Raw genomic sequence first — 23691 nt, 5'->3', positions numbered from 1 at the left:
TCTCCTTCTGATTGGTGGAGTTGGCCCAATAGCCATAGCGCCACTGTCCTGACGTCAGGACAGTGTTCAAATCTGGATCAGTTTTTATCAGATCCGTTGCAGCCCCTTTTTTAGAGATTTGGGTATGGAGGAAAATAGAGAGGGTTGTGTTTTCTGACACTTGGTGAGTTCCCTGGAACACCGGGGACACATATTCATGTATAAAAGACGTACAAAAGTGCATTTTGCATGATAGGTCCCCTTTAAATATCTGCCACAACATAAGTAACCGGATCAAAGTAACATAACGTTCAGTCCGCGGCACTGTGAGTGCAGACGTCGATGTGTCCCATTATCATTCATATCATATCACATCATAATGTATCATATATTTCCTTATCTGAGTCAGCTTCTTGAGCCGTATCTGGCCGTGTAACACTTACGGCCCGTCCACACGGCGGCGTGCGTTGAAGCTTCAACGCTTCTGCCCATTCACTTTGAATGGGGTGACGTCACGCTTGTGGGAGCGTTGCTTCGCTTTGCTCGCGTTGCTTCGCTTTGCTCGCGTTGCTTCGCTTTGCTCGCTTCAAAAGTTGAGCAATGTTCAACTTTTGAAGCTTCGGTGGAAGCGTCAGCCAATCAAATCATATGCCAGTACAAGCTCTAGCTAATCAAACCGCGTGCTTGTGTGTCCGGGGCGGGAGATTCATGTGATTGGTTGTTGATCGAGCTTCCGACACTCCCGCCGGCAAGCTTCAACACACGCCCCCGTGTGGACGCTGCGTTACAGTGTCACATACTGTATGCAGAAGTATTATTTTAAGCAACACTTTAAGTTGACGAAACACTCGAGTCAAATGTAATTAAAGTCAGATCCACTCGTGTCTTAACGGGGCAGTGATATCATAAAACTGTTAATGAACGCATTCAAACACTTTTTCTTTTACCAGCTGTATTCACCTTGCAGGTGCAGCTATGTGGCTTTTATCCTGGATAAAATGTTTAAGTCATGGATGTTTAAAGTTTTAAACAGGTCGCTCCTCTCAGGCTCTGGTCAGCGGAAAAGCAAACTGTTTTTTAAGTGATTTACAACCGCTCCTAACACTAGGGTCAAATGCAGAGAAACCATTTCATTACATAGTACTTGTACTGTGTAATGACAATACAAGTTGAACGAACTGTGAACCAAAGTAGCCCTAGCACAGAACTAAGACAGAACTCATTTAATCGGAAAAAGGGTAAAACAGACATTGGGCAATTAATAATGACACAAAATGTGCTTTTTCTTTTTCCCTGAACAACAATTGGAGAGAAGCGAGGTTGTTACATGATTCGGAGGGATAAAACTGATCGTTCCAATTACCATCGAGACGACAAAATGTGAACTTTAAAGTTGCCTGAAAAGCAGAACCACATTCCAAACACTTAATATAAATGAATAGAGCAATACATTAGCTCTAATGCTGCTCCATGTGCCATTTCTCCCTTCCATTTCTTCTGAGCAAATGTCTTAATCTATGAATTAAAATGGGAACTTAAATCCATTACAGACCTCCCTCCCTTCCTCTGCAATGCCTCTGGAGGAGTCAGAGAGCTTTCTTATTAAGACAGATAAGCGAGAGGAGGAGCAAATGAAAAGAGGAGAAGGGAAGTTAGACGAGAGACAGAGAGGCAAGAGAAGGGAGAGGGTCTGTGTGAATTCATTATTTCTCACTGGATTAAGACCGAATTAACGGAATAGGGTATGCCTGCGTGTGTGTGTGTGTGTGTGTGTGTGTGTGTGTGTGTGTGTGTGTGTGTGTGTGTGTGTGTGTGTGTGTGTGTGTGTGTGTGTGTGTGTGTGTGTGTGTGTGTGTGTGTGTGTGTGTGTGTGTGTGTGTGTGTGTGTGCGTGCGTACGTGAGTGAATGCGTACAAGTTGCAAGAGGATTAAATGCATGGGAGTCTGGGGCATGTAGGGTAGGCAGAGTTATTTTGAGGAGCAAGGTCAGGTAATAGCAAATACCACCATATTTAGCACTGATGACGGCAATTTAGGCATATAGTTACCATGGGCTGAGTATTAAAGGTCTCCTATCATGCTATTTTTAGGCATATCTTATGGGTCTCAAATATATATAAGATATATAAAAAACATGTCTATGATGTATTTTGCTCAAAATACCAAACAGATCATGCATTTTAGAAATCCCTCATATCCCTCTATTCCAGCCCTGTTAGAGAAACGCTGATTCTGGGTCCTTAGCTTGAAAAAAAAAGAGAAGAGGAGGGGGAGCTAATGCCTGCTCAGGATTCTACCGCAGATACAGCTAAATGCTGCCGTGATTAAACGCCATATCATGTTCCAAAACACATCAAGGATTATTTCTGAAACAGTATGGAGCTCAAATGCTTTTTCTCTTGCAGGTTTACCACAAGGTGAGTTCATTTTTATATTTCCTGCTTTTATACACATGCTCTCTCCAGTACAGGTTAGCTCTGAGCAGAGGTGTGGACTCGAGTCACATGACTTGGACTCGAGTCAGACTCGAGTTACCAATTTGATGACTTTGGACTCGACTTGACAAAATCACAAAACACTTGCGACTCGACTTGGACTTGAACACCAATGACTCGGGACTTGACTTGGACTTGAGCCCTCTGACTTGAGGTGACTTGATCATTTAATTCAGGGGTCTCCAACACGCCGATCGCGAGATGCCGCTTGAAGAGCAGACTCCCGTCGGGGAGAGCAGAATCTTCAGCCGCTGCAACTCTTGCTGAGAATCCTTGCAGGCAGGGGCGGGACTTTATTTTGCTGAGCCACCATGCGGCCAATCATATGCGAGGACACACTAGGATCATACCATTATGTGAAAGAAAGGTGGGGGGCAGACGCTCCAAAGACAGCAGGTGTAGTGGTACAGGCCAGCTACACAGAGCGACGGGGAGACGGGGAGCCAGATTTAAATGCAAGCGCGTCGGAAGAAGTCAAGAAATTTGCGAAAACCGAAAAAAGGAGCAGCTTCTGGCTGCATTTCAATGATATTGGAGAAAGCAAAGCTGAGTGCAGGATTTGTAAAATGAAAATAACCTTCAGAGCAACCACTCAGGATTTATTGCCAGAGGTGGGAGAAGTTCAGATCTTGTACTTGAGTAACAGTACCAGAGTGTAGGAATACTCGGTTACAATAAAAGATCCTGCATTCAAAATGTTACAAGTAAAAGTACAAAAGTATTAGCATCAAAATATAGTTAAAGTACCACCTGCAGAGGGATCTAGATTCAGGTGTTCTTTTCCCCATAGAGACGCCTCCCTTGCATAAAGATAGATTGTGAGGTCCCTTATAACATGCTGTACACAGTGGAAATAAACATTCTGGTCACCTCAACATCAGGGATCTTATCAATTAAACTCCTTCTGAATCAAACCGTCACGGTAGCCTTACCTTACTGATCCCTCTTACAATAGAAGAAAACACGTTACTTTACCAGCAGAGAGAAAATGGATTATTAAATTATTAATGTGACTAATAAAGAGCAGTTTGATTATTAAGTATTATTCTGTTGATCGATGTCATTACATTTGTTGAAAAGCACATAAGGACTTGTTTAAGACTCGTTTTGTCAAAGTTTAGGACTTGGACTTGACTTGAACTTTCCCATCCTGACTTGAGACTTGACTCGGACTTGAGCGCAAAGACTTGAGACTTGACTCGGACTTGCAAAACAATGACTTGGTCCCACCTCTGGCTCTGAGTGTTAGCGATGCTAATGTAAACACAGTCCATATTACGTCCAAAACAGTCGGGCATTGTTTCTGATAGCAACTTTCTGATAGGGCCGTGGGTCCACATTTCCGATATTACTTCATATCGGATCAGCTCCGTTGTACCCCCGTTTTTAGAGATGTGGGTACGGAGGAAAAGAGAGAGGGTTTTATTTTCTGACATTTTGTGAGTTCCCTGACACACCGGGGACACATATTTATGTATAAAAGACATAAGAAAGTGCATTTTGCATGATAGGTCCCCTTTAAGTCAAATAGAGTAACACAAAACTAAAGTAATCATACTTAGAAGTACCATAATATAACGACAGACATGATAGAGCCATGGTGAAAGCATTCGTGTTTAGCCAAAGATGAGAGATAAAGAGTTGGAAAGAGCGACTAGACTTGGATTTCCCTCTTGTGCAGAGGAGTGGGGGCAGTGGGATTAAACATATATGTTTCAATCTTGGACTCAGCTCACTTCTAACAGATGGTGACCTCTGCAGATAATTTGGATTTATGTGGCTCTGGAATCAAAGATTTGAATGACTCCAATGGAAAATTAGATTGCAAGTGAGAGAGTGCCATGATGCTGTTGACCCTTCAGATCGCTCTCCATGGCCTCAGTTGTAGAACCGCAGCAGTTGAAATAGAGCTAAAACAGTGACACTGAATAATAACACAAAGCACAACGACAATCATAGGTGTAATGTAAAGGGGAGAAATGCTGGTTCGAAATCACAGTTACATACAGTTAATGACAGGAGAATCAGCGTTAGATTATAGCTCAACCATCAACAACAAAAAATCATCAAACACCCAAGTTTGTCCTTCTTTCCTGTTATAGTCATACAGTAGCGCTAGTTGGTTGCTGCAGTGTGCAATTGGATATATCCAATCAACCACGTTTTGTCTTTCACAAGAACATATACCCTAACAAAGGTTATCTTTCTCTATCATTTAACCCTATGTCCACAATAACTGGGTGTCTTTGTATGATGTTTGTGTTTCTTCATAACACTGTCTTCTTTTTTACCTAAACTCAACATTTACGAGAGGATATCATCTACTTGTTTTTGATTACAGCAGTATTTTGCCTCAGTGAACCTTTTAATCTCAGATTTCATTCTACATGTCTCAATGGCAAGTGCTTATTAAGCAATGGTGCTATATTTTATGTTTGAATGGAAAAGCATTTATTTTAAAAACATATCATGTGTGAAAACTTGAACCCACAAAATGCAAAACTCTTACACAGGAACACAACGATGTTAGGAGATATTTCAATGGAAGATGGGATAATAATACATAATTGAAATAATCTAATAGAGCAATTACAATGTAAAAAGTCTCACCTGTGACATTGATATAGACCGTGGTGAAGGCCGCCAGCGGAACAGCAGCCACGTTCTGGGCCCGGACTCGCAGCATGAAGTGTCTGGTGGTCTCATAGTCCAGGGGCTCTGCAACCAGGATGGAGGCCGAACCGTCCTCTCTGTTGGGGGTCAGGTAGAAGCGAACTGGCATGTTGGTCTCTGGGACCATGCCGTCCTCCAAGTTATACGTCACCCTCGGATCCCCAAGAGGGGAGGTGGCTTTGATGGTCTGTTGGATACAAAGAAGAGGATTAAAGGTACATTTCCAATATGATAAGGTGTCTCACTCATTTAGGATGAAATAACACCTGGACTTCCAGAAATGGTCTAGAGTCAGTACTGGCAGCATTGTTTGGCAAGCTACTTGGAAATTATAGTGAGTTCGGCTACCATCTACTTTATATTAAAAGACACTTCACTACATTAAAGCTGATCCCAGGGAAATATAGCAAGCTAAGCTACAACAATGAGTTTAACTAAATGCATTACAGTATTTGTAAAACAACAAGTCTATAATACAAATGTATTATATAAAAAATATTAATCCCTTTCATGCATGAATTATGAAAACCTCAGTCAGGATTTTTTTACCAAGTGTTTTTATTGCTCTTGGGGCATGAAAAACAAGATTTGAACTTTATTTTTTTTTAATCTATTTTTTTTTTAAATAGATTTGTATATGTTCACTCAGGGGACAGTATGTGTTCAGGGTTTGAACTGAAAATATGTAAATTTGGAAAAAATGATAAATAAAGATGTGCAAACTTAAAATTACATTATAATAACATAAGTATATTGATTTACGGCGTAAAAAGATATTGCAGATGAAATATTTTCAAGAATAACCAGGGCCAGGGGCCAATTTGAGGCCCCACGCACAGTTATTTGATGAGTGCTAGTGGAGCCTCGCAGCGGCGAAACCGTGCCGCGCCACCCTAATTGCGCCACATAAGCGCATAGGTGCGCCTCAGATGAGGCCCCCCTCTGCAAGGTGTGGCCCCACACAGTCTGCGTGATCTGCCTGTAGGGAGGGACGGCCCTGGGTACAGCAGCAACAGTACCAGTATGAATTGTAGTTGAAATATAGCCAGTGATGACGTCCACTGGAGTGGACAGGTGGTTAATCATGATTTCCTGCAAACATAAAATCAATACTTTGATAATTTATGAATTATATGATTCCTTAGTTGTTACTTGATGTCACCACATTTTTTATACCTGCAGGGAGCGCTTTCCATGAAAGGATTGGCAAGATATGGATGGGTGACTTGGTCCATGTGGCTTTCTGTCGTCCATCTTGGTTTAGAGACATGTATCATGCACTTACACTGACTTTCCACTGAGTAGCAGTGTATGGGATGATGCAATAGGGTCCTATGTAGTGGCTGATGGTGCAACTATGCAAAAACCAATGCAAGAAAACACCTTTTGAATAGCTGTCCACTGTAGTGACCTCTATGCATGAAAGGGTTAATATTAAATAAAAAATTATTATCATTATGATTATTATGATTACAAATAATCATAATAATACACCACTGTATATATGATCATTACAGTGTTTCCCACAGATCTGAAATATACTTGGGGGGGGGGTGGTGGTTGCGGGGGGGGGGGGGGGGGGGGGGGGTGCGTGGCGAGGTGACGTGATGTGCCTTTGTGAAGTGCAACAACATTAACCTTTCGGTTGACCTTTCGGTTGGTCGCTTGTTAGCAGACCCTTTACCCGATGGCAGAGCGAACAGGTACAGCCAGGGCCGGACCGAGACAATAAGTCAGGCCGGAAATTATACACTCAGCCAGGCCACTACCAGTCTTTTTTTGTGCCATTTTGCTGGATTTATTTGTCAATATTTACAGCGTTGCTGCCCGTAGTGATAGCCCTATAGTTTAAATCTACTACCCACAAATAATCATATGGACATGGGTTACTATTTAAAAAAAATTGTAAATGTATTTAGGAACGAATCCATGTGATTTTAAGAGGGAGTGGACCTCAAATCCTCTAGGGGGATCCGGGGGCATGCTCCCCCGGTAAGATTTTTTATTTTATTTTGGAGTTAAATGCATCAATCTGGTGCATTTTGAGGGGAAAATAAAGAGACTAGATCTATGGGAACACCTATATGAAACAGAACTGTATACATTTCAATAATCATAAAATCATGGCCATATCCAATATAAAAAAACACTGAAACTTGTTTATTTATTTATTTTTGGTTCATTTATAGTTGTGAGTGTGTCTGGGCTCCTGAACCAGTCTTTCCTGTCTCCCTCCTCTCCCTCCTCTCCCCCCTGCTCCTCTTTGAGGCAGCAGCAAAGACTAGTTTTAGCTCTCAACAAGTTTTAAAAGTGTATATTACCTTTTTTCACCTAGTTAAACATTTTTTATTTGTTATTCATGCATATTTTAGTAATCACTACCCCCTCAAATGGAAATATGTGTTTACATAAATGGTGGTCCAAACCGTTTGTCAGTGTTTGTTCCCCCCGAGGACCTTTCTGGCCGAACACACTGTTGCGGACACCGGACGAGACAGCATGGGTGAGTGATATGTCAACTTAACACAGTGGTAACTTGTACAATTAATGCAACTTAACGTCATCATTTATACACCCTCAACATATTATTTGCACCCTGATTATTCTCAACCGCTGTCATTCTTACACCAGCATAAACACTTTCGGTGCTCTCGCTAACTCCCCTATCTTTTCAGGCGGAGCCGAGTACCCGACAGGCACCTGCCAGACGACATTCCAATTAATACGGTTTAATCATTTAATAAATACTACCTCAATAATTAGTATAAATTATGTAAAATGGGCAAATATGCAATGCCAAACTGTACTGTGCAATCACGCTAATAAAGTGCAAACTGTTCACTAAAGTGCTGAGTGACTTTATCTCTGCAAAGGGAAGTTGTTTCATAAAGTGCAAACCCACATGTGCAATATTACAAGGCCCGAAGCCGTCAGTCCACAGTGACGAAGTTACCTTCGTCACAGACCCCCTGAGAACTTAGACACAGTTAACTATCTAAACACTCAGAGAGTCCTTAACCTCACCTGAGCTGTAGTTATCCTGAGCTTGAATGACACACAGAGACCAATCGAGGGCTCTGATGTATGATCTGTATGACAGTGGCCATGTCGGCAGGCCACATCATGTAGACAGCCAGTCACCCTGTGTGAGGCAGACCCACATTTGGGGGTAGTTTCACTAGTAATGAGTCCAACAGGTCAATCTCACGAAGAACTAATGGCAACAAAAAAGAATTCCCTCAACAAACTTAGCAGAAGTGGCTTGATTTTGTTCTCAGGAGGGGACTTTGACGGAGTATTTCTCAAAAAATACACAGTAAAAGTACTTCAATGTATTGTTAGTAGCAGTCAAACTAGTACCGAGTCCAACAGTGTCAGTTTTATTAAGAACTTGCGGTAAAAAATATTTGTATCACTCGTCAAATATAGCAGGAAAAAAATGAAGAGCTGTTGATTTGAAAAAACAAAGTGGAGAGACGGCTGAGTGACCGCAGTGCAGAATCGCTGTATAGTTTACATCTCCTAACAATGTTGTCCATTTTAGACATAGACTTATTATATTTACAGCGCTTAATAACTGTCCTTTACTGGGCTCAATATGTGTCCTGGCAGTTTTCGTTGTGATCGCTAAATTCACCTTGTTTATAATATTATCACCGTTCCAAGCAAACGAGTGCTTTTGTTTTGAAATCACTTCCTCGAGTTTCTCCCACATACATACATTCTTCTCTTGCATACATATATTGTCTTCAGACATGCATATATTATTTTTAATATCAAATGTAAACATTGAATGAATGTGCATGAGAGCAAAATGTATAAATGTGTGAGTGAAACATGTATAAATATGTGAGTGACAATGTATGTGTGCATTGAAATATGATAATATGAGAGCAACATGTATGAATGTGTGAGTGTAAATATATACGTGTGTGAGAGTGAAAATATATGTATGGAAAAGGAGAATGTATGAGTGTGAGAGTGAAAATATATGTATGTAAAAGGAGAATGTTTGTGCGTGAGAGGACTAGTATGAATTACGGCCTGTACGGCCCCTCATATAATAACGCACACTTCTTTCATTGTACGATAGCATCTTTCTTTCCGTGAGTCTCACAAATACAATATTGCCAAAGCATTAGGAGATATGTCGTATTACTGATGATAGCCACCTGACTTACACTAATGCACAGTGTACACTGTAGCATATTAACATAACCAAACAGTGTGTTTTCCCTCAGGATACATTCCTCTCCAGCCTTACCCTCTGCCAATATTCCATCAGCTAAACTCAAGGTTGTGTGTCTGTTTTCCCTTTAGAAGAGAAACGGAGGATTTGATGTCAGTGACATGGTGCTTTTGTCTGTGTATGCTGTGGAGTCCCTTAGCAGTCCTTAGCTTTTTTTATTCAGGGTGCAGGAGGGGTCGTTTCTTGATTGTAACCCTTGATTTGTGATTACAAGTCCATGCATAACCTCTACCATCTCCTGAGGGTTTTGCAAATCTAGGATTGCCATCTGGACACAACAAGCAAAACCAATTCCTGGGAAATGTAGCTTGTACATCAATCTCTTAAACTTGCCATACTAAAGGTTAGCTTATGACCCAGATTTATAAAGACAGCAGTTGACTAAGTTATTGCGACATTAAACATTTAGGAGCATAATTGATGGTGAGAATATGCCTTCTCTATAGGGGTCACATTTACCTGCTAGTGCCTATATGTATAAATGGCATTTGTATAAGTCTTGGCAACTTTGGAGTAAAATGGGGTGCTACATACTAGACCTTTTGGGAAAAATCACATCCTGGGAATCTTGAATATTTTATTGAAACAAAGTGAGAATAAAAAAGCCGCCACGGGTTCTAGTGCTAAGAGGACAGCTGCTGCTGAGCTTCGAGGGAAGTGCGCATTTTAAAGAGTGGAAAATGATCTGCCCAATGGAGAAAAAAGCCTTTTTTAGCCCATGATAATGAACGCTAAAATATTAAGGCAGTAAGATTCAAACAGTTTTAGACTGACTAGACAACAGTCCGCTGAAATCCTGAGGGATCAAAGGGAAATATACTTTATTCTCCATTTTCCATTCCCAAATTAAGCAAAGGCCATTCACAGCTGATGCCAAATGCACCCCAATTAAAATCTAAAACGCCATCTCCGACGTGCTTGCTGCTTGCCTATGGGCGACCCAGCTGTACGTATTCAACCTGCAAAGCACAGCAGTTACAATAATGAGACTCCCTATCAGGGAGGCAGAATTGGCAAACATGCCTGATGACTGTATGTGCTGATTTAGGGCCATAAAAACCCAATTTTTCCAAGGTAGAGCTGATACAACCCGCTGAGAGAGGTTACATCAGTGCATGTGAGCCAAATCAACAATACCATCTCCATTAATACGCTGAACTGCAGGGACCACAAACTCTCTCGCATCTTAGCAGCACAGCTCACAGACACATTAACATTTTCAGATGGATACTGCTCTCCTCTGTCTTTTCATTTCCATCTCTTGGATACAAATATTCAATGGCAACTTGAAAGGGCTTAATTGCTTTTCAAGAGATTGTGAGAAAATAATGTCTATCGCTATGAATAATCAAATGCACTGAACAGGGTACATTGTGCTAATAATGTGGGATAAAATATAAAAACAAAGAAAACTATTAAAAGAAATAAGGGGTGACTTGAGGTGATCTGTTTTTTCTGTAGCAGGGGTTGTTTAACAATTAGCTCTTTTGAAATTCCACCCAATAATGTCTCTAAGTAACACTCTTTTGTTGATCAGCATTGACCAGTAGTGGAATGTAACCAAGTACATTTACTCAAGTATTGTACTTAAGTATCAGTTTGTAGGATGGCAGGTGCGAACACACTACAACGTCCCATAACACTTCCCTTTGGATAAACACGCTGCAGTTTCAAGAACGATAAAACAACACATGCGCAGCTTTTAGAAAACATTCCCAAACTTGAAGTAACGTGCAGCGCTGCATTAACGAAACGCTGCAAATACAAAATGCTACAAGAAGCTCAAAAGACAACGGAAAAAAGGTGCCGGACCGGAGCGCTTGTTGATGTTAAGGGATTATAAAGTTTGCCAACTTTCATTGTCACTGGAAACCTACCGTTTCATATTTAAAATCAAAAGTACAAAAATGTGTGTGCATAATTGCACGCTTACAGTTGTGAGTACATGAAAGTACTTTTCTCAGAAGGCTGGCTGCAGAGTGTGTACTTCAGTAGTGGAGTGCATCAGATGTGTAAGGAGGATACTTGTTTCTTCTTGTGCTTATGTATGTGTCTATTTGTATCTACTGTGAATATACTGCATGAGTATGGATGCTTGCTGTTTATTTTGATTCATAATTTATCAACTATGATTTATCTTTTTTGAATTTGGCAAAACACATTGCTGTTCAGGAGCCAGCTGTAATTATATTTCTGTTTTATTGTCTGATTGTTAAAGTATATCGGTTTAGGTTCATTCCACTTGATTAAATCATATTTCTTTATTGTGTTTAACATAACTCTACTGCATTTTCTATCTCATGTAAAGCATTTTGAATTGCCCCTTTTTATACATTACATGATACTTGTTAGACGCTTTTATCCAAAGCGACTTACATACTCAATACTGTGGGCAATCCCCTCAGGAGCAATTTGGGGTGAAGTGTCTTGCCCAGGGACACAACGACATGCTGACTGCAGTGGGGTTTGAACCTGTGACCCCCTGATCTGAACACCTACGCACAACCCACTGCGCCACACGCCTCCTGGATACCTTTTTACTTTCATCACTCAGATTGATCTCACCCAAGAAGACCACAAGACCATATGTTTGAAAAATTAAATAAAAACTTGTGATAATGAGTTGCAAGGAAGTTGGCTCAAAAGATGGAACCAAGATTTGGGAGATGATTTATACGATATGTTTCGTATTAAACCAGGGTAAAAGCTATACATTTGACGGACAGGCAACACAAAGGTACAAATATGTAATATGTGTTGGAAATGCATCAATATGTGTACCAAATATAAACCCCCACCCTAACGTACCACGATGGGCGTGTCTCTGACGGTGTTTTCGGGTATGACCATGCTGTAGCTGTCTTTGTCCCACTGTGGAGGCTGGTTCTTCACGTTGGTGATGGTGACAGACAACTCCACAGAACTGCTCCTGTTCCCCCCGTCTGTAGCCACAATCTCCCTGGTGATGTAGGTCCTCTGTGGCGAAAAAATGCAAACAGAAGAGGAAGTAAATTACTTGATTTTTAAGATTAGTGTGAAAGTGATTGGAGTTTCCTTGAAAACTGATTAGTATATCAAGATCACAACGTTTTTAGCAAGCAATCCACTTTCTATACTTCTGTCCATGGACAAACTACCGGTAGACCGTATTTGTGTAAAAACAAACACATTCCACGATAATTGCATTGGTTGAGGGGCATGGCCCACTGTGGAGGCGCAGAGTTTGTTAACCCTTAAAAGAGCAATTAGCTAAAGTCCCTGCACACAGAGAAGAAGAAATGGTCTGCTTACTAACCAAGAGTCATGTACTCCCAGTGGGTAAATGGAATATGTTGGAGACAAACAACTACCATATTGCCACAAATGTAACTTTTTTCTTTATGGCCTTTTCTCTCCAATCCTTTCTATGAATACCACATGTATTGTGCATTATAGGGTGAATTGTATTGCATCGATAATAACATTTGCATAGATTATTTTGCGTTAATGCGATACAATGACATGTTACGATGTTACATGTATTTCTTTAGACACAAACTCAACTTTACTTGAGTGAGGAACACATACATTTTGAAATATGTTACTGCATAGACGATTGATTGGACTAACACAGTAGATTGTAGAGGTGTGGATATGTGGGTCATAATGTATTTTAAGCCCCATCAGTCAACCTGCGCTGCCCCTTTAAGAGGGTTGGCAGAGTGTTGCCTGTTTGGCACTGTTTGTCTCTATAGGCTTGCCGTAGTTTCCTTGTTCTAGCAAAGTCTAAGGGAGCACAACCAACCCTGCATGCCAGGTTACTTAACTTGCATCCCTGCTTCCCTCACTTGCATATTTTCCTCAACCAGGAGAAGGGAGAGGAAGCAAGGAAATGTGTTTTAAGAGCAATGGGATGTCCTTTCCTTTGAGGGTCAAGTTAAGCGACTTCCGTTTGTGATGACAGCAACAGCTGATGCATCTGGATCGACTTGTCAGTCGCTGCAGAGAGTTTTGAGGGAGTTTGTGTTTGCAGACATGTTGGTTGATCTACTACTAATAAAAGGCACACAGTTCCGTTATCGCTCCTCTGTTATCGCTCCTCGCCTTGGATGGCGCACCAGAACAACTTCCAGTTCGAGGAGGAGCGAGGAAATTACAAATAAGAGACTTGGCATGTACCCCATGCCCCCAGGAAGAGCGCTGGCCACTGACGCAAAATTGTGAAGTGGCCAAGCAGGGGTATTACACGTACAATTTAGTCCCTGACGCCATTTGGGCCAAAAATACAATTTCCCATTGACTTATATTGGGAAAGAAACGTCTCTAAACAGCGCATACTTTTTAAAACTAAATAAACTACCCAGTACGAACACATTTATAGCCCTAATTTTAATCATTAGGGTATCAAAGTTGTGGGGGCTTATGGAAAACTCAAGTGCACATGCTCCATGGGTCCAGACAGGCTTTTCAATCGTAAGGCATTATGTGGTTTATGAGTGTAATCATGAATAGTTACAAATGGCTTATTATTCACTATGAAAGTTTCTCTGAATGCAGTATCGATGTGGTCCTCATAGAAAGTTCTACCATATAGGCTTCTTCACACATTCTGACTTTTTAAATGAGTTTCACATTAATAAGGGAAATAACTGATTTTCATCAAGTTTTTCATACACTCTGACCTGGTATCTGTTTTCAAAAGTTGTGTTGCTCTGAGTTTTTTCAAAATCCAATATTTACTCTGAGCAATTATCACAACTGATATTCTCACATTGGCAAAGGCTGACAGAAATATGTAGGCAGTGCCTGCTTGTGTATATTACTTTATGCATATGTACTCATTAGTGGAAAAGTTTTGTATCTTCAAACATGGACATGTTTTTGCGGATCACTCTCTCTGTGCACTGGCCTCGTGCCATGTGTTGGGGTACGATGCAAGGTGAAGTGGATTACAGACATAACTTCCTTTTGGCACATGAACGTGGTGGGTTGTTACTTTTTGGGGTTTAATCATTGACTTGTTTTGCACACTATATGTAGCAATTTCCTCTATTGCTTGTTCATGTTCCCCCCAAGATTGTTTTTCTGGCTAGTAGTGAAGCAAGGGGTTAGAGGGAGTGAGATGAGGAAAATATCGCCAATGTTATCTCTCCTGGCGCCAAAGAACAGGCAGTGAGGACATTAAACGTGTTCAGGCACATATGCAGGCTTCCAGCTACTGGCCAGTGGATTCCAACCCCTTTACTGTTCCCAACAAAATGCTGGGAATGCTTGTTTTCCCAGCTATGTACTAGAAGAAGTAGCATATTGTTGTCGTTTCAATCTGAAGGTCATAGCTAGACTTTCATCAAAATTACAACATTTTCCTTGAAGTGCTTTTGTGCTACTTGGAGTGGATTAATATGCGTGATTAACCCTAAGGGCATCCAATGATCTTTGTGAAAATAAAAACCCAAAGAGATGAAGGATTACACGTGCAGTTGCCATGTCTGCAACACTGGCAACAAAGAAGAAACCCCTTTATAAAGGGGAAAGCTGTTCCAAAAAGGGTTTTGCCAAAAAGGGTTTGGCAATATCTGTTTGTGCAGAGTACTTTTTTTACCTGAGAAATGGGCTGGTTGACATACACCCAGCCCGTCAGGGGGTTGACCCCGAGGTACTCCGGCTGTTCACTGGACATAGAGTACGTGATGGCTGCGTTGGTGCCGAAGTCATCGTCATGAGCCGCCACCCGCAGGAAGCTAGTCCCGATCATTGTATCCTCACGGAGGAAGTCTATTGGAGGAGAAGAGGAGGTGTGCTTTAAGCCTTAGTGTTTCTCGGAGTGCTGTATTCGTCAGTAACTTCAGAAAACATAAGCAAATGAAGAAAACTTCGTTTGACATTCAGAAAAAAACACTGTACACAAAGAAAACACAACCTTGTTGAGAAAAATATTCATCAATTTGACAGCAAAGAAAAACTGCAAAACACAGTAAATACAGTGGTGATGTATTTGTGTAGGCCATACTGGAAGTCCGCATCGCAAGGGCTCCCTCGACAAAAGGCCAGGGGATTGTTCCATTGGATTTCAGGATATTACTAAATAAGATCTTTGGCAAACACACTTTTATTAAGTTATGTTCAGCAGGATTATCTCCACATACTAACACCACTTTATGATTTTTGAAGCATACATACAATTGCCAAAAGCAGAAAGCTAATACAAAATAACTACTGTACTGTACATAAACTGTTGTGTCACCACCGCTAAGCTAAATGCAGCTAATGCTTGGTGTGATGACTTTTAGCAGTCTCATTAAGTCACTTGTAAGCAAACGTTGTTTTTATGTCACGTAGAAGCTTTGGGAATTCACCAGTGGGGTATTTACTGACATATTTGTTGTCGTGGAACAACATATGAAAATCTCTTAAGCTTATTTTAACCACAGACCTTAAAACCTGGGAACTGGAAGTGCTAAGATGCTAACTAGTTTCCTGGGTTTAAAGACTAATGTTTGCACCAAATGGAACTTAGTTACCTTAAACAAACATGACTATTGTTAGGTTCAGACATTATCTTCAGTAATATCAGAATCAGTTTTGGTTGTGGATGTTTTTTTTCATCCACTTCTTGTGTTTTCTACTGCAAGCTTCTGTGGCCTAAGTTCTTTTACTACATTCCTCAGACTTAATCTATGCAAATTTCTACTTACACTCATAACGGATGTTCTCAAACTTGGGACTGTTGTCGTTCTGGTCCAGGATGAGGATGTTGAGCTGACAAATGCCAATCAAGGGGTCAGCGGCCCGGTCGGTGGCAGTCACTGTCACCGCGTATTCCCGTTGGCGTTCGCGATCAAACTTCCTGGCTGTCACAATTACTCCTGCAGACAAAAGGATAATGAGGTTGATCAGACTGCTAAATCATACCAAACACCGCTTGGTCTCATATCCCCTGAGCATTTTCAATTTAACACCAAAATGATTTTTTTTTGTATGTTTGCCTTGAAGCTTAACTTGTTAGACAGTAGAGCAGATGAGCAGAACAGGAAGGGGAATTACAGTTTTTCAAGGCAATTATCAAATCCAAAGAAATAAATGATTTTAGACATGTATAACATTATGTTGCTTCTGGAATAAAAAGTATGTTGTTTGGCAGCTACTATTCTTGTTTTTGGGGTTTTGGCAATACATCCTAATATTTGACTTTACCATGGAACTTTACTGGATGTGCACTTTCAAACACAACATGGGAAAGTAACCCTGCTCCTGCACAGGTTCTCTGCTGCAGTGTTTGGCCTTGGGTTTGTTTTTCCTACCAACATTTGAAAGTCATCCAACAGTATTGTATCATTTTCAGTTAATATTAAAGGGTGAAGGAGGTTAATTTCATATATACCAACTGCAAAAACAGAATTTTACAGGATTAATATATGTATATGATGATTTAGATATCCAGCTTTATGATCTGCAGGTAAACCACTGAAAGGTATCTCTCATGGCCATTGTAAAAATACAAAAGATGCATTTTTCTGCAAAAGGGGATGATACTGAAAGTGATACATCTTAGGTGATAAATTGATTATTCAAACTTTTACTCTGAAAACCTGTACTAAACCATACGGAGCCCCTAAAGGGTAATGAAAAAAGTATCTTGTGCGCACGAGATACTTTCTTATGGTTAGACACATCGAACTGCCCGATTATTACGCCATTTTATTAGTTTTATGAAGAAGATGTCTGGTCGCCAGGGCGTGTGTGTGTGTGTATGTGTGTGTGTGTGTGTGTGTGTGTGTGTGTGTGTGTGTGTGTGTGTGTGTGTGTGTGTGTGTGTGTGTGTGTGTGTGTATGTGTGTGTGTGTGTGTGTGTGTGTGTGTGTGTGTGTGTGTGTGTGTGTGTGTGTGTGTGTATGTGTGTGTGTGTGTGTGTGTGTGTGTGTGTGTGTGTGTGTGTGTGTGTGTGTGTGTGTGTGTGTGTGTGGTTAAAACGTAGCAGCCTCGATCTCTATTCAGCTGTTCTAATGAAGGTAAACACAGTGAAGGCGCTGCGTAAAAGACACAGCTCTCTACTCGCAGATAGCAGATACTGTGAGAGTCACAGACATGAATTCATAGATCAAGGCAGACGGGTTTAGACTCTCCTGTTTTGCCAATCCGGTGCTTAAACAAATAGCTCTACACCCCTGGCCGAAATGTCCCTAAAATGAAGTCCGAGTTTGAAATATATCTCAAATAATATATGCACTGCCATTTCCCCACATAAACATAACAGTCTGCAATGAAACGGTTGTCTCTTGTGTGTGCACATCCTACTTGGCGCACCGGTAACTTTCTCGCGCGAACGAGAAAGTTATCGGTGCGCACAAGATACTTTTTCCATGAACCTTTAGGGGCTCCGTAAAACCGTAAAACCACTTGCCATCATACTATTTGTTTTCCACTGAGTATATTTCATCTAGTTCAGAGTTGGATAAAGAAAGAAAAATACTCAGTTCCTATACTTCAGTAAAAAATACAATGGTCTTAAAATACTCCATTACAATTAAAGTCCTGAATTCACAAAATATTAGCATCCAAATGTACTCAAAGTACGAAAATGTAAACTTCTCATTCTGTACAATGAGCCATTTCAGCAACATAAAGTACAGAAGTATTAATAGCCAAATATACTTATAGTATCAAAAGTAAGTTTTATTAAATAATATCATCCTGTTTTTATCACATGAACAATCATTTAGAGTTGGTATTTCAATGTGGCATCAATATTAGTGATTTTATAAAACACAGAATTGACAAATAGTAAAGTAGAACATCATATTACATAAGCGTGCTGCATCTTTTTATATATAAAAAGTGACCAGTAACTTTGAGTGATCACTAAGTCAAAAGCACAATAGTGCCTGTGAGATGGAGTAAAGTATAAATTAGCATACAATGAAAATACGCAAGTAACGAATTTTGTCAAAATATTACTTTGAGAAAAATGTACTTAGTTACATTCCACCACTGATCATATTAAAGTTGTTGACCTAAAGTAAAAATGATGCCAGGAATGTTCTTGTAAGGTTCACGACTGTATTCCAAAGCTAAACTGCATAAGAATCCCTGCTCAGATAAAAGTATGTGCACTCTTCTGTATGTGCATAAGAGAGTGAGTAGGTGTGTGTTTGTGTGTCTGTGTGTGTGCGTACCTGTGTCTGGGTGTATACTGAATGCAGGTACGGTGGAGTCTTTGTGCATGAAGCCGTATGTGACCCTGCCATTGGAGCCCTCGTCAGCGTCCACTGCATGGACCTGCAGGACAAACGTCCCGGCCGGCTGGTTCTCCAGGACCGATGTGCTCTCTCGGTACTGCTGACACTGAGGAGAGAACATAGGAACATAGATCAATACTCCATTCTATAAGAACTGCAATCAAGAGTGTGTGGGAGGTGGAATATTATTTATTTTGAAAGAACTTGTTGATGAAGAAAGAAAGTTTGTTGTCCTGTGTGAGATAGATATTAGTAAAGGGATCAGGGGTCTTGAAGTCTATCCCAGCGTCCATTGAAATTACGGTTAGGGTTTTTGCCAAAAGGGCTCAATAGCTGCTCAATGATATGCTCAGTGTTCTTGGGTAAACATGACATTTTATTTACTGAACTTTTAGCATCTGCTTTGTTTAGTTCTGTGCAAAACACATCTTTTTTATTTGAAATGGAACACAACACTTCACAGTAAGCCTTCAGCAGCCTACGGGAAATAGCTGCAGTGGAATCCATAAAAGCGGATTTTCAGTGACTACTGTTAAAGCAAATATGATGCAGGTACATATTTGTCAGCCAAACAAAACCTTGTGTTATTGTGCCATGTTTGATTTAACAGAATATTTGAATGCACGATTGCAGATGTGGTAACAACAGATTATCTTTTACAATGCTTTGGTAAACAGATGTTTCACAGGCAAATATATATCACACACATACGTATAAGATCAAAAGGGATAAAAGCGACACATTGTTCACTAACAATTACATTTTACAGGAATGATGCACCTGCAATGCATGCAGATGAACAGCTGTTGCTCCATTGGAGACACATTTAGTTTCATTGAATTACTAACATTTGTTTTTAAGTTAAACCAGGAAATCTTATTTTGTAGGGAAATTGGGTCAGTAATCTTTTTCATTATCTCGCCAAACATGCCGAAAACATTTTCTCCTTGTCGATATAAAAACATGTCCAAAATGCTGCATGATTTTCCTTCCTTACCACCCACAATATGCAGTAATAACCTCATGTCAGCACTGTGAAATGGTCATACACTCTTTAACCCACACACAAAGCACAAGTGGGAACCACCATACACACAAACACAGGGTGTTTCTCAATGTCGAGGAAGGCTGCTCCAGAGCCACTATTTCAAGCATACTACGTCATTGAGTCCCGCCGAAGGACTGTTCCAATGTCCAGGATATTTGGAATTCTACCGAGACCGGCGTACTTCGTAGCGAGACATTTCGAGGCTGCACATGTGTAGACTCTGCGGTCTTAAAATCCCCACAATGCTTTGCGCACGGACCAATTTCCAAATATTTGGCGGAAATCGCGCTCCATTAAAGGCGGGGCCTCGCATATGACGCACACCTGCACACCTGTTAGCCTATTCCACCATTCTTCGTTTTCCGAGGCTAGGAAGGATTCTTGCCTCGCTTCTGAAGCAAGTGACTCGGAAGACATGTGCTACCAAGCAAGCGTTCTCGAAATTGAGAAACACCCCCTATCATCCTACAGGCTATACGACTGTTGAACTCCTGAGCTCTGTGAAGTACATACAGTATGCAGTATTTATTCTACTATACCGCATTTAGATTTACATCGTGTTTTTATGTTATTCTATCTTATATATATTTTTTTTTATTCCTTCATACGCCTTGGACTTCTTTCATTGCAAAACAACTCTGTAGATATTGTGACAAATATGACACATAAAGCATTTAGATCGTCAATCTTTTGAATCTTTAAAGAATATATTATGAAAACAGATTTCCTCACTGGCAGTCTTGTTTCCATCTCAAAAGATGAATGTAAAGTCATTCGGCAATAAAAAATGAAGCCAATTTTCTATTGAACGTGGAAGAAAATCATAAAGAATACGATTTTCTTTGTGTGTTTGAAATTGCAAAAAATAAAGTTGTTCCGAGAAAGTCCACATTTTTTTATTTGTAATCTATGCTTACTCTTCATTCAACATCACATGAATTGTCAGAGTCATTAGAGAGACTCATTCAGTTGTCGGTAAAAAGCAAAGTCGCTGCTTCGTGTTTGGGTTCTCAAAGAATTTGTCAATCACTGAACTTGTCAGACACACAGGGAGCTTTATTATCCTCCTTTGAACGCTTCCTGGGTTTCATTCACTCCCCCTTTCCTCCCTTTTTCTCCATGGTCTCTCGTCTTTCTCTCTTTTCCCTCTCACTAGAGTATTGATGCTCATCTGCCACACTCTGTGAAAGGAAAGAAATCCCTGAGCACTGCTGGTTGATGTCTTGCTTTAACATTCAATGAATCACAGTCAAACTTATTTTTATTTTGTCATCTTCCATCATTTCCTGGTTCTTCCCATTGTTTAAATGTTTTTCTATCCTTCGATCTAATCGTTAAGCAATGCTTGATATTTCTTCAATCCTTCAATTGTTGCATCTGTAGTCATCATAGGCTTTTTTAAACTGTGTGCAATGTATCAAATATGCTCTGTCAATGTGAAAAGAACCAGCGTTTGTAGACTAGACAATAAACAAACACACAAACACAAAAAGTTCAAATACAAAGCGTCTTTGAGTTTCCTGAAAAGCGCTATACAAGTCTCAGGTATTATTATTATTATTATTATTACAAGATGCCTCAATTGCTGTTCATTGTCCCTAATTCTGTGATTTTCTTGGACAGAATCTCTAGGAACAGCTAAGGAGAGTGTCTGGTTTGGTGAGTAGTTGTACCTCTGATTTATGCGGGCGATATGCTTTAGCTTTGAGGGTTTGCAGCTGTGTGGCAGTTGGGATGAGAGTCAGCACTTTGAGGTCTAACACCACGGTACTTCTGTTTGGGTTTGATGTTGGTGTGGCTCAGTCTGCATCAATGCTGGCTTGAACCCAAACCGGTGTGCCAAAGATAGAGCTGAGTTTAAAGGAGAGCTCTGGATACACTAGTGAGTAGATGTTCAAAGTTCCTTCCGTCACCTGGGATCATAAGGTTTTGGGGAAAGACCTGAATAACTAAATTGTACATGCAAGCAGTTGAAATGATTTTGCTTCAAAGGGTGGCTGGGGTGAGGAGCAAAGTTGTTTGGCAAGGAACTGCTCAGGGGTAAACCAATCCACCTTTTTTCTGTGGAGGAGAACCAGTGTTTAAAGACTGGACATCTTTCTGCACATTGATATGACTGCACATGGTCCCCTGATCAAAGCATCCTTAGCAATAATCTGCAATCCTTAGCACGGTCTGCTATTGAAAACGAACAGACAACTACATGTTCAAATTGATAAATTAGAATAGAATATTTGGATATATGTATGTATGGATAGACGGACGGACAGAGAGACAGATGAACAGACGGATGGATGAATGGGATCAGATACAATTCACTGCGCAACAAGTGGTGAGTTTAGCACACACACCCCAACAGGTTGTATTGATGGTTGTTTTTGGTCATGTTGTTGTGTGTATTTTGCCTAACAAGGGCATTTGTGTTGCTACAAATGTAAGTATATGAATTAAGCCATATAAGAACTGGTCACAGGGGGTTGATAGATGTCATAGTGATTTGTGCCACCAGGTGAAGCAGGATCTGGGTGTATCAGAGTGATCTTGCCTCCCTGTATTTCCACCTCCTTTCCTTGCTATATATTGCTCTTTCTGTCTTGGTTCACTGATCCAACTCTGTTCCAGTTCTGCTACAGTACCCTATATACCATTTGGCATCAAAACAAGATAAAAAGGCCTTTCTGCTTCAGAGTCCTGCTACTGGCTGCCAACCACAGAGGAATCACCAACTTTAGTTGGATGTCTTAACTAGAAAACTAACACAATTGTTACTTTCCTGTTCCAGAACTGTCTTTTACTCTCAGTTTCGTAGTCCATCTCTGACAAACAACACATAAATAATCAGCTGTGTTTTTCCAGTGTTCTTTCATCTGTTGTTCTTCATTTGTTGATTTGTTTTTTGTCCCTAGTTACAGTTTTTTATTCTCTCTTTGAAATGCCTGGTGAATGGGGATGGGCAGTCAGTGGTTTGTTTGTACGTTTCAATCAGCGTCCAACCCACAGAAGAAAAATAATGAATCTCAGACTTGAAATACGATACCAGCAGGAGATTCCTGGGAGACACAATTGAGCATACAGAGCACATGAAACAGTGCGGACCAGGATTCCCTCTCTTCCCTTTTCCTGTTTTCTCTTGGTTTTCATTTTGTCTCCCGTGCCTCAGTTTTCTTCCCACTATGAGGTGAAGCCGGGAGTGAGACACTTGGCGCTCGTTAAGCCCCAAGAGAGAGTGCGCGGGATTTACTCGGCAAGCCGACGCTCGTAATGTTGGCTTGCGATACCTCAGGGGGGTTAGAAAAGTCACCTCATTTAGAATTGAGACATGGCTAGAAGAAAAGGTGGAGACGTAACGCTTCCAGAATGGGTCGGTCGGGATTTCTCCCACATCCCTTAAAGCTTTAATTAAAAGACCAAGATGATGTGGGAGGGAGACGAGAGAGCAGAGACGTGGGTCAAGTCGGCTAATCGCTCCTCCAGAGAGGAGGCTAATGAATAGAGGACGTCGACAGACAAAGAGAAGGAGTCAGAGGAGTGATGGAGGTACATGGGTATAGATAGGAAGAACCGTGGAAGAAAAGGATACAGTGAGAAGTCAATTCCATCAAGAAGAACAGAAAGAAGAGCAATGAATACCATGGCAACCAGCAGAGCAGACTAATGGGCATGGACTAAAACAGGTGTGATGGAGCCAGTTTACTGTCTTACCTTCTCAAACACCGGCTTGTTGTTGTTCACATCGTCCACTCCCACTATGACCTGGGCTGTGGACGACAAGGCCTGAGGTCCGCCTGAGGAGTTGTCATCGGTTGCCGTGACATTGAGGACATATTCAACACCCTGGAGGTGGGGGGGCGGGCTGGAGCGAAGGCGGATCAAACCTGCAGAAAACCAAAAGGAGAACACTCACTTAGTCAGCTGTTATTGATAGAACATTAGTATATACTTGGGGATTTACTGATGGGATTTAAGGGATTACTGGTGACTCATTTGCATTAGCATTTAAAGTCGCAATAATAACTGCCACTCTTAAAATAG

At 40.8% G+C, this 23691-nt stretch overlaps 1 protein-coding gene across 1 annotated transcript in view; it reads right to left on the bottom strand.

Annotated features, from left to right (window-relative positions):
- si:ch211-186j3.6 (neural-cadherin) overlaps positions 1–23691 on the bottom strand; it is a 437178-nt gene that overhangs the window by 208464 nt on the left and 205023 nt on the right. Inside the window, 6 exon segments of the mRNA XM_034117220.1 lie at positions 5085–5334; positions 12205–12372; positions 14978–15150; positions 16071–16241; positions 18549–18717; positions 23362–23534. Of these exon segments, the coding sequence (XP_033973111.1) occupies positions 5085–5334; positions 12205–12372; positions 14978–15150; positions 16071–16241; positions 18549–18717; positions 23362–23534 (1104 nt within the window).

This window comes from Trematomus bernacchii, unplaced genomic scaffold (assembly GCF_902827165.1).
Source record: "Trematomus bernacchii unplaced genomic scaffold, fTreBer1.1, whole genome shotgun sequence".
Taxonomy (NCBI): domain Eukaryota; kingdom Metazoa; phylum Chordata; class Actinopteri; order Perciformes; family Nototheniidae; genus Trematomus; species Trematomus bernacchii.
Note: the sequence above shows the minus strand (reverse complement) of the source record. Positions and strands in the feature narration are given on the sequence as shown.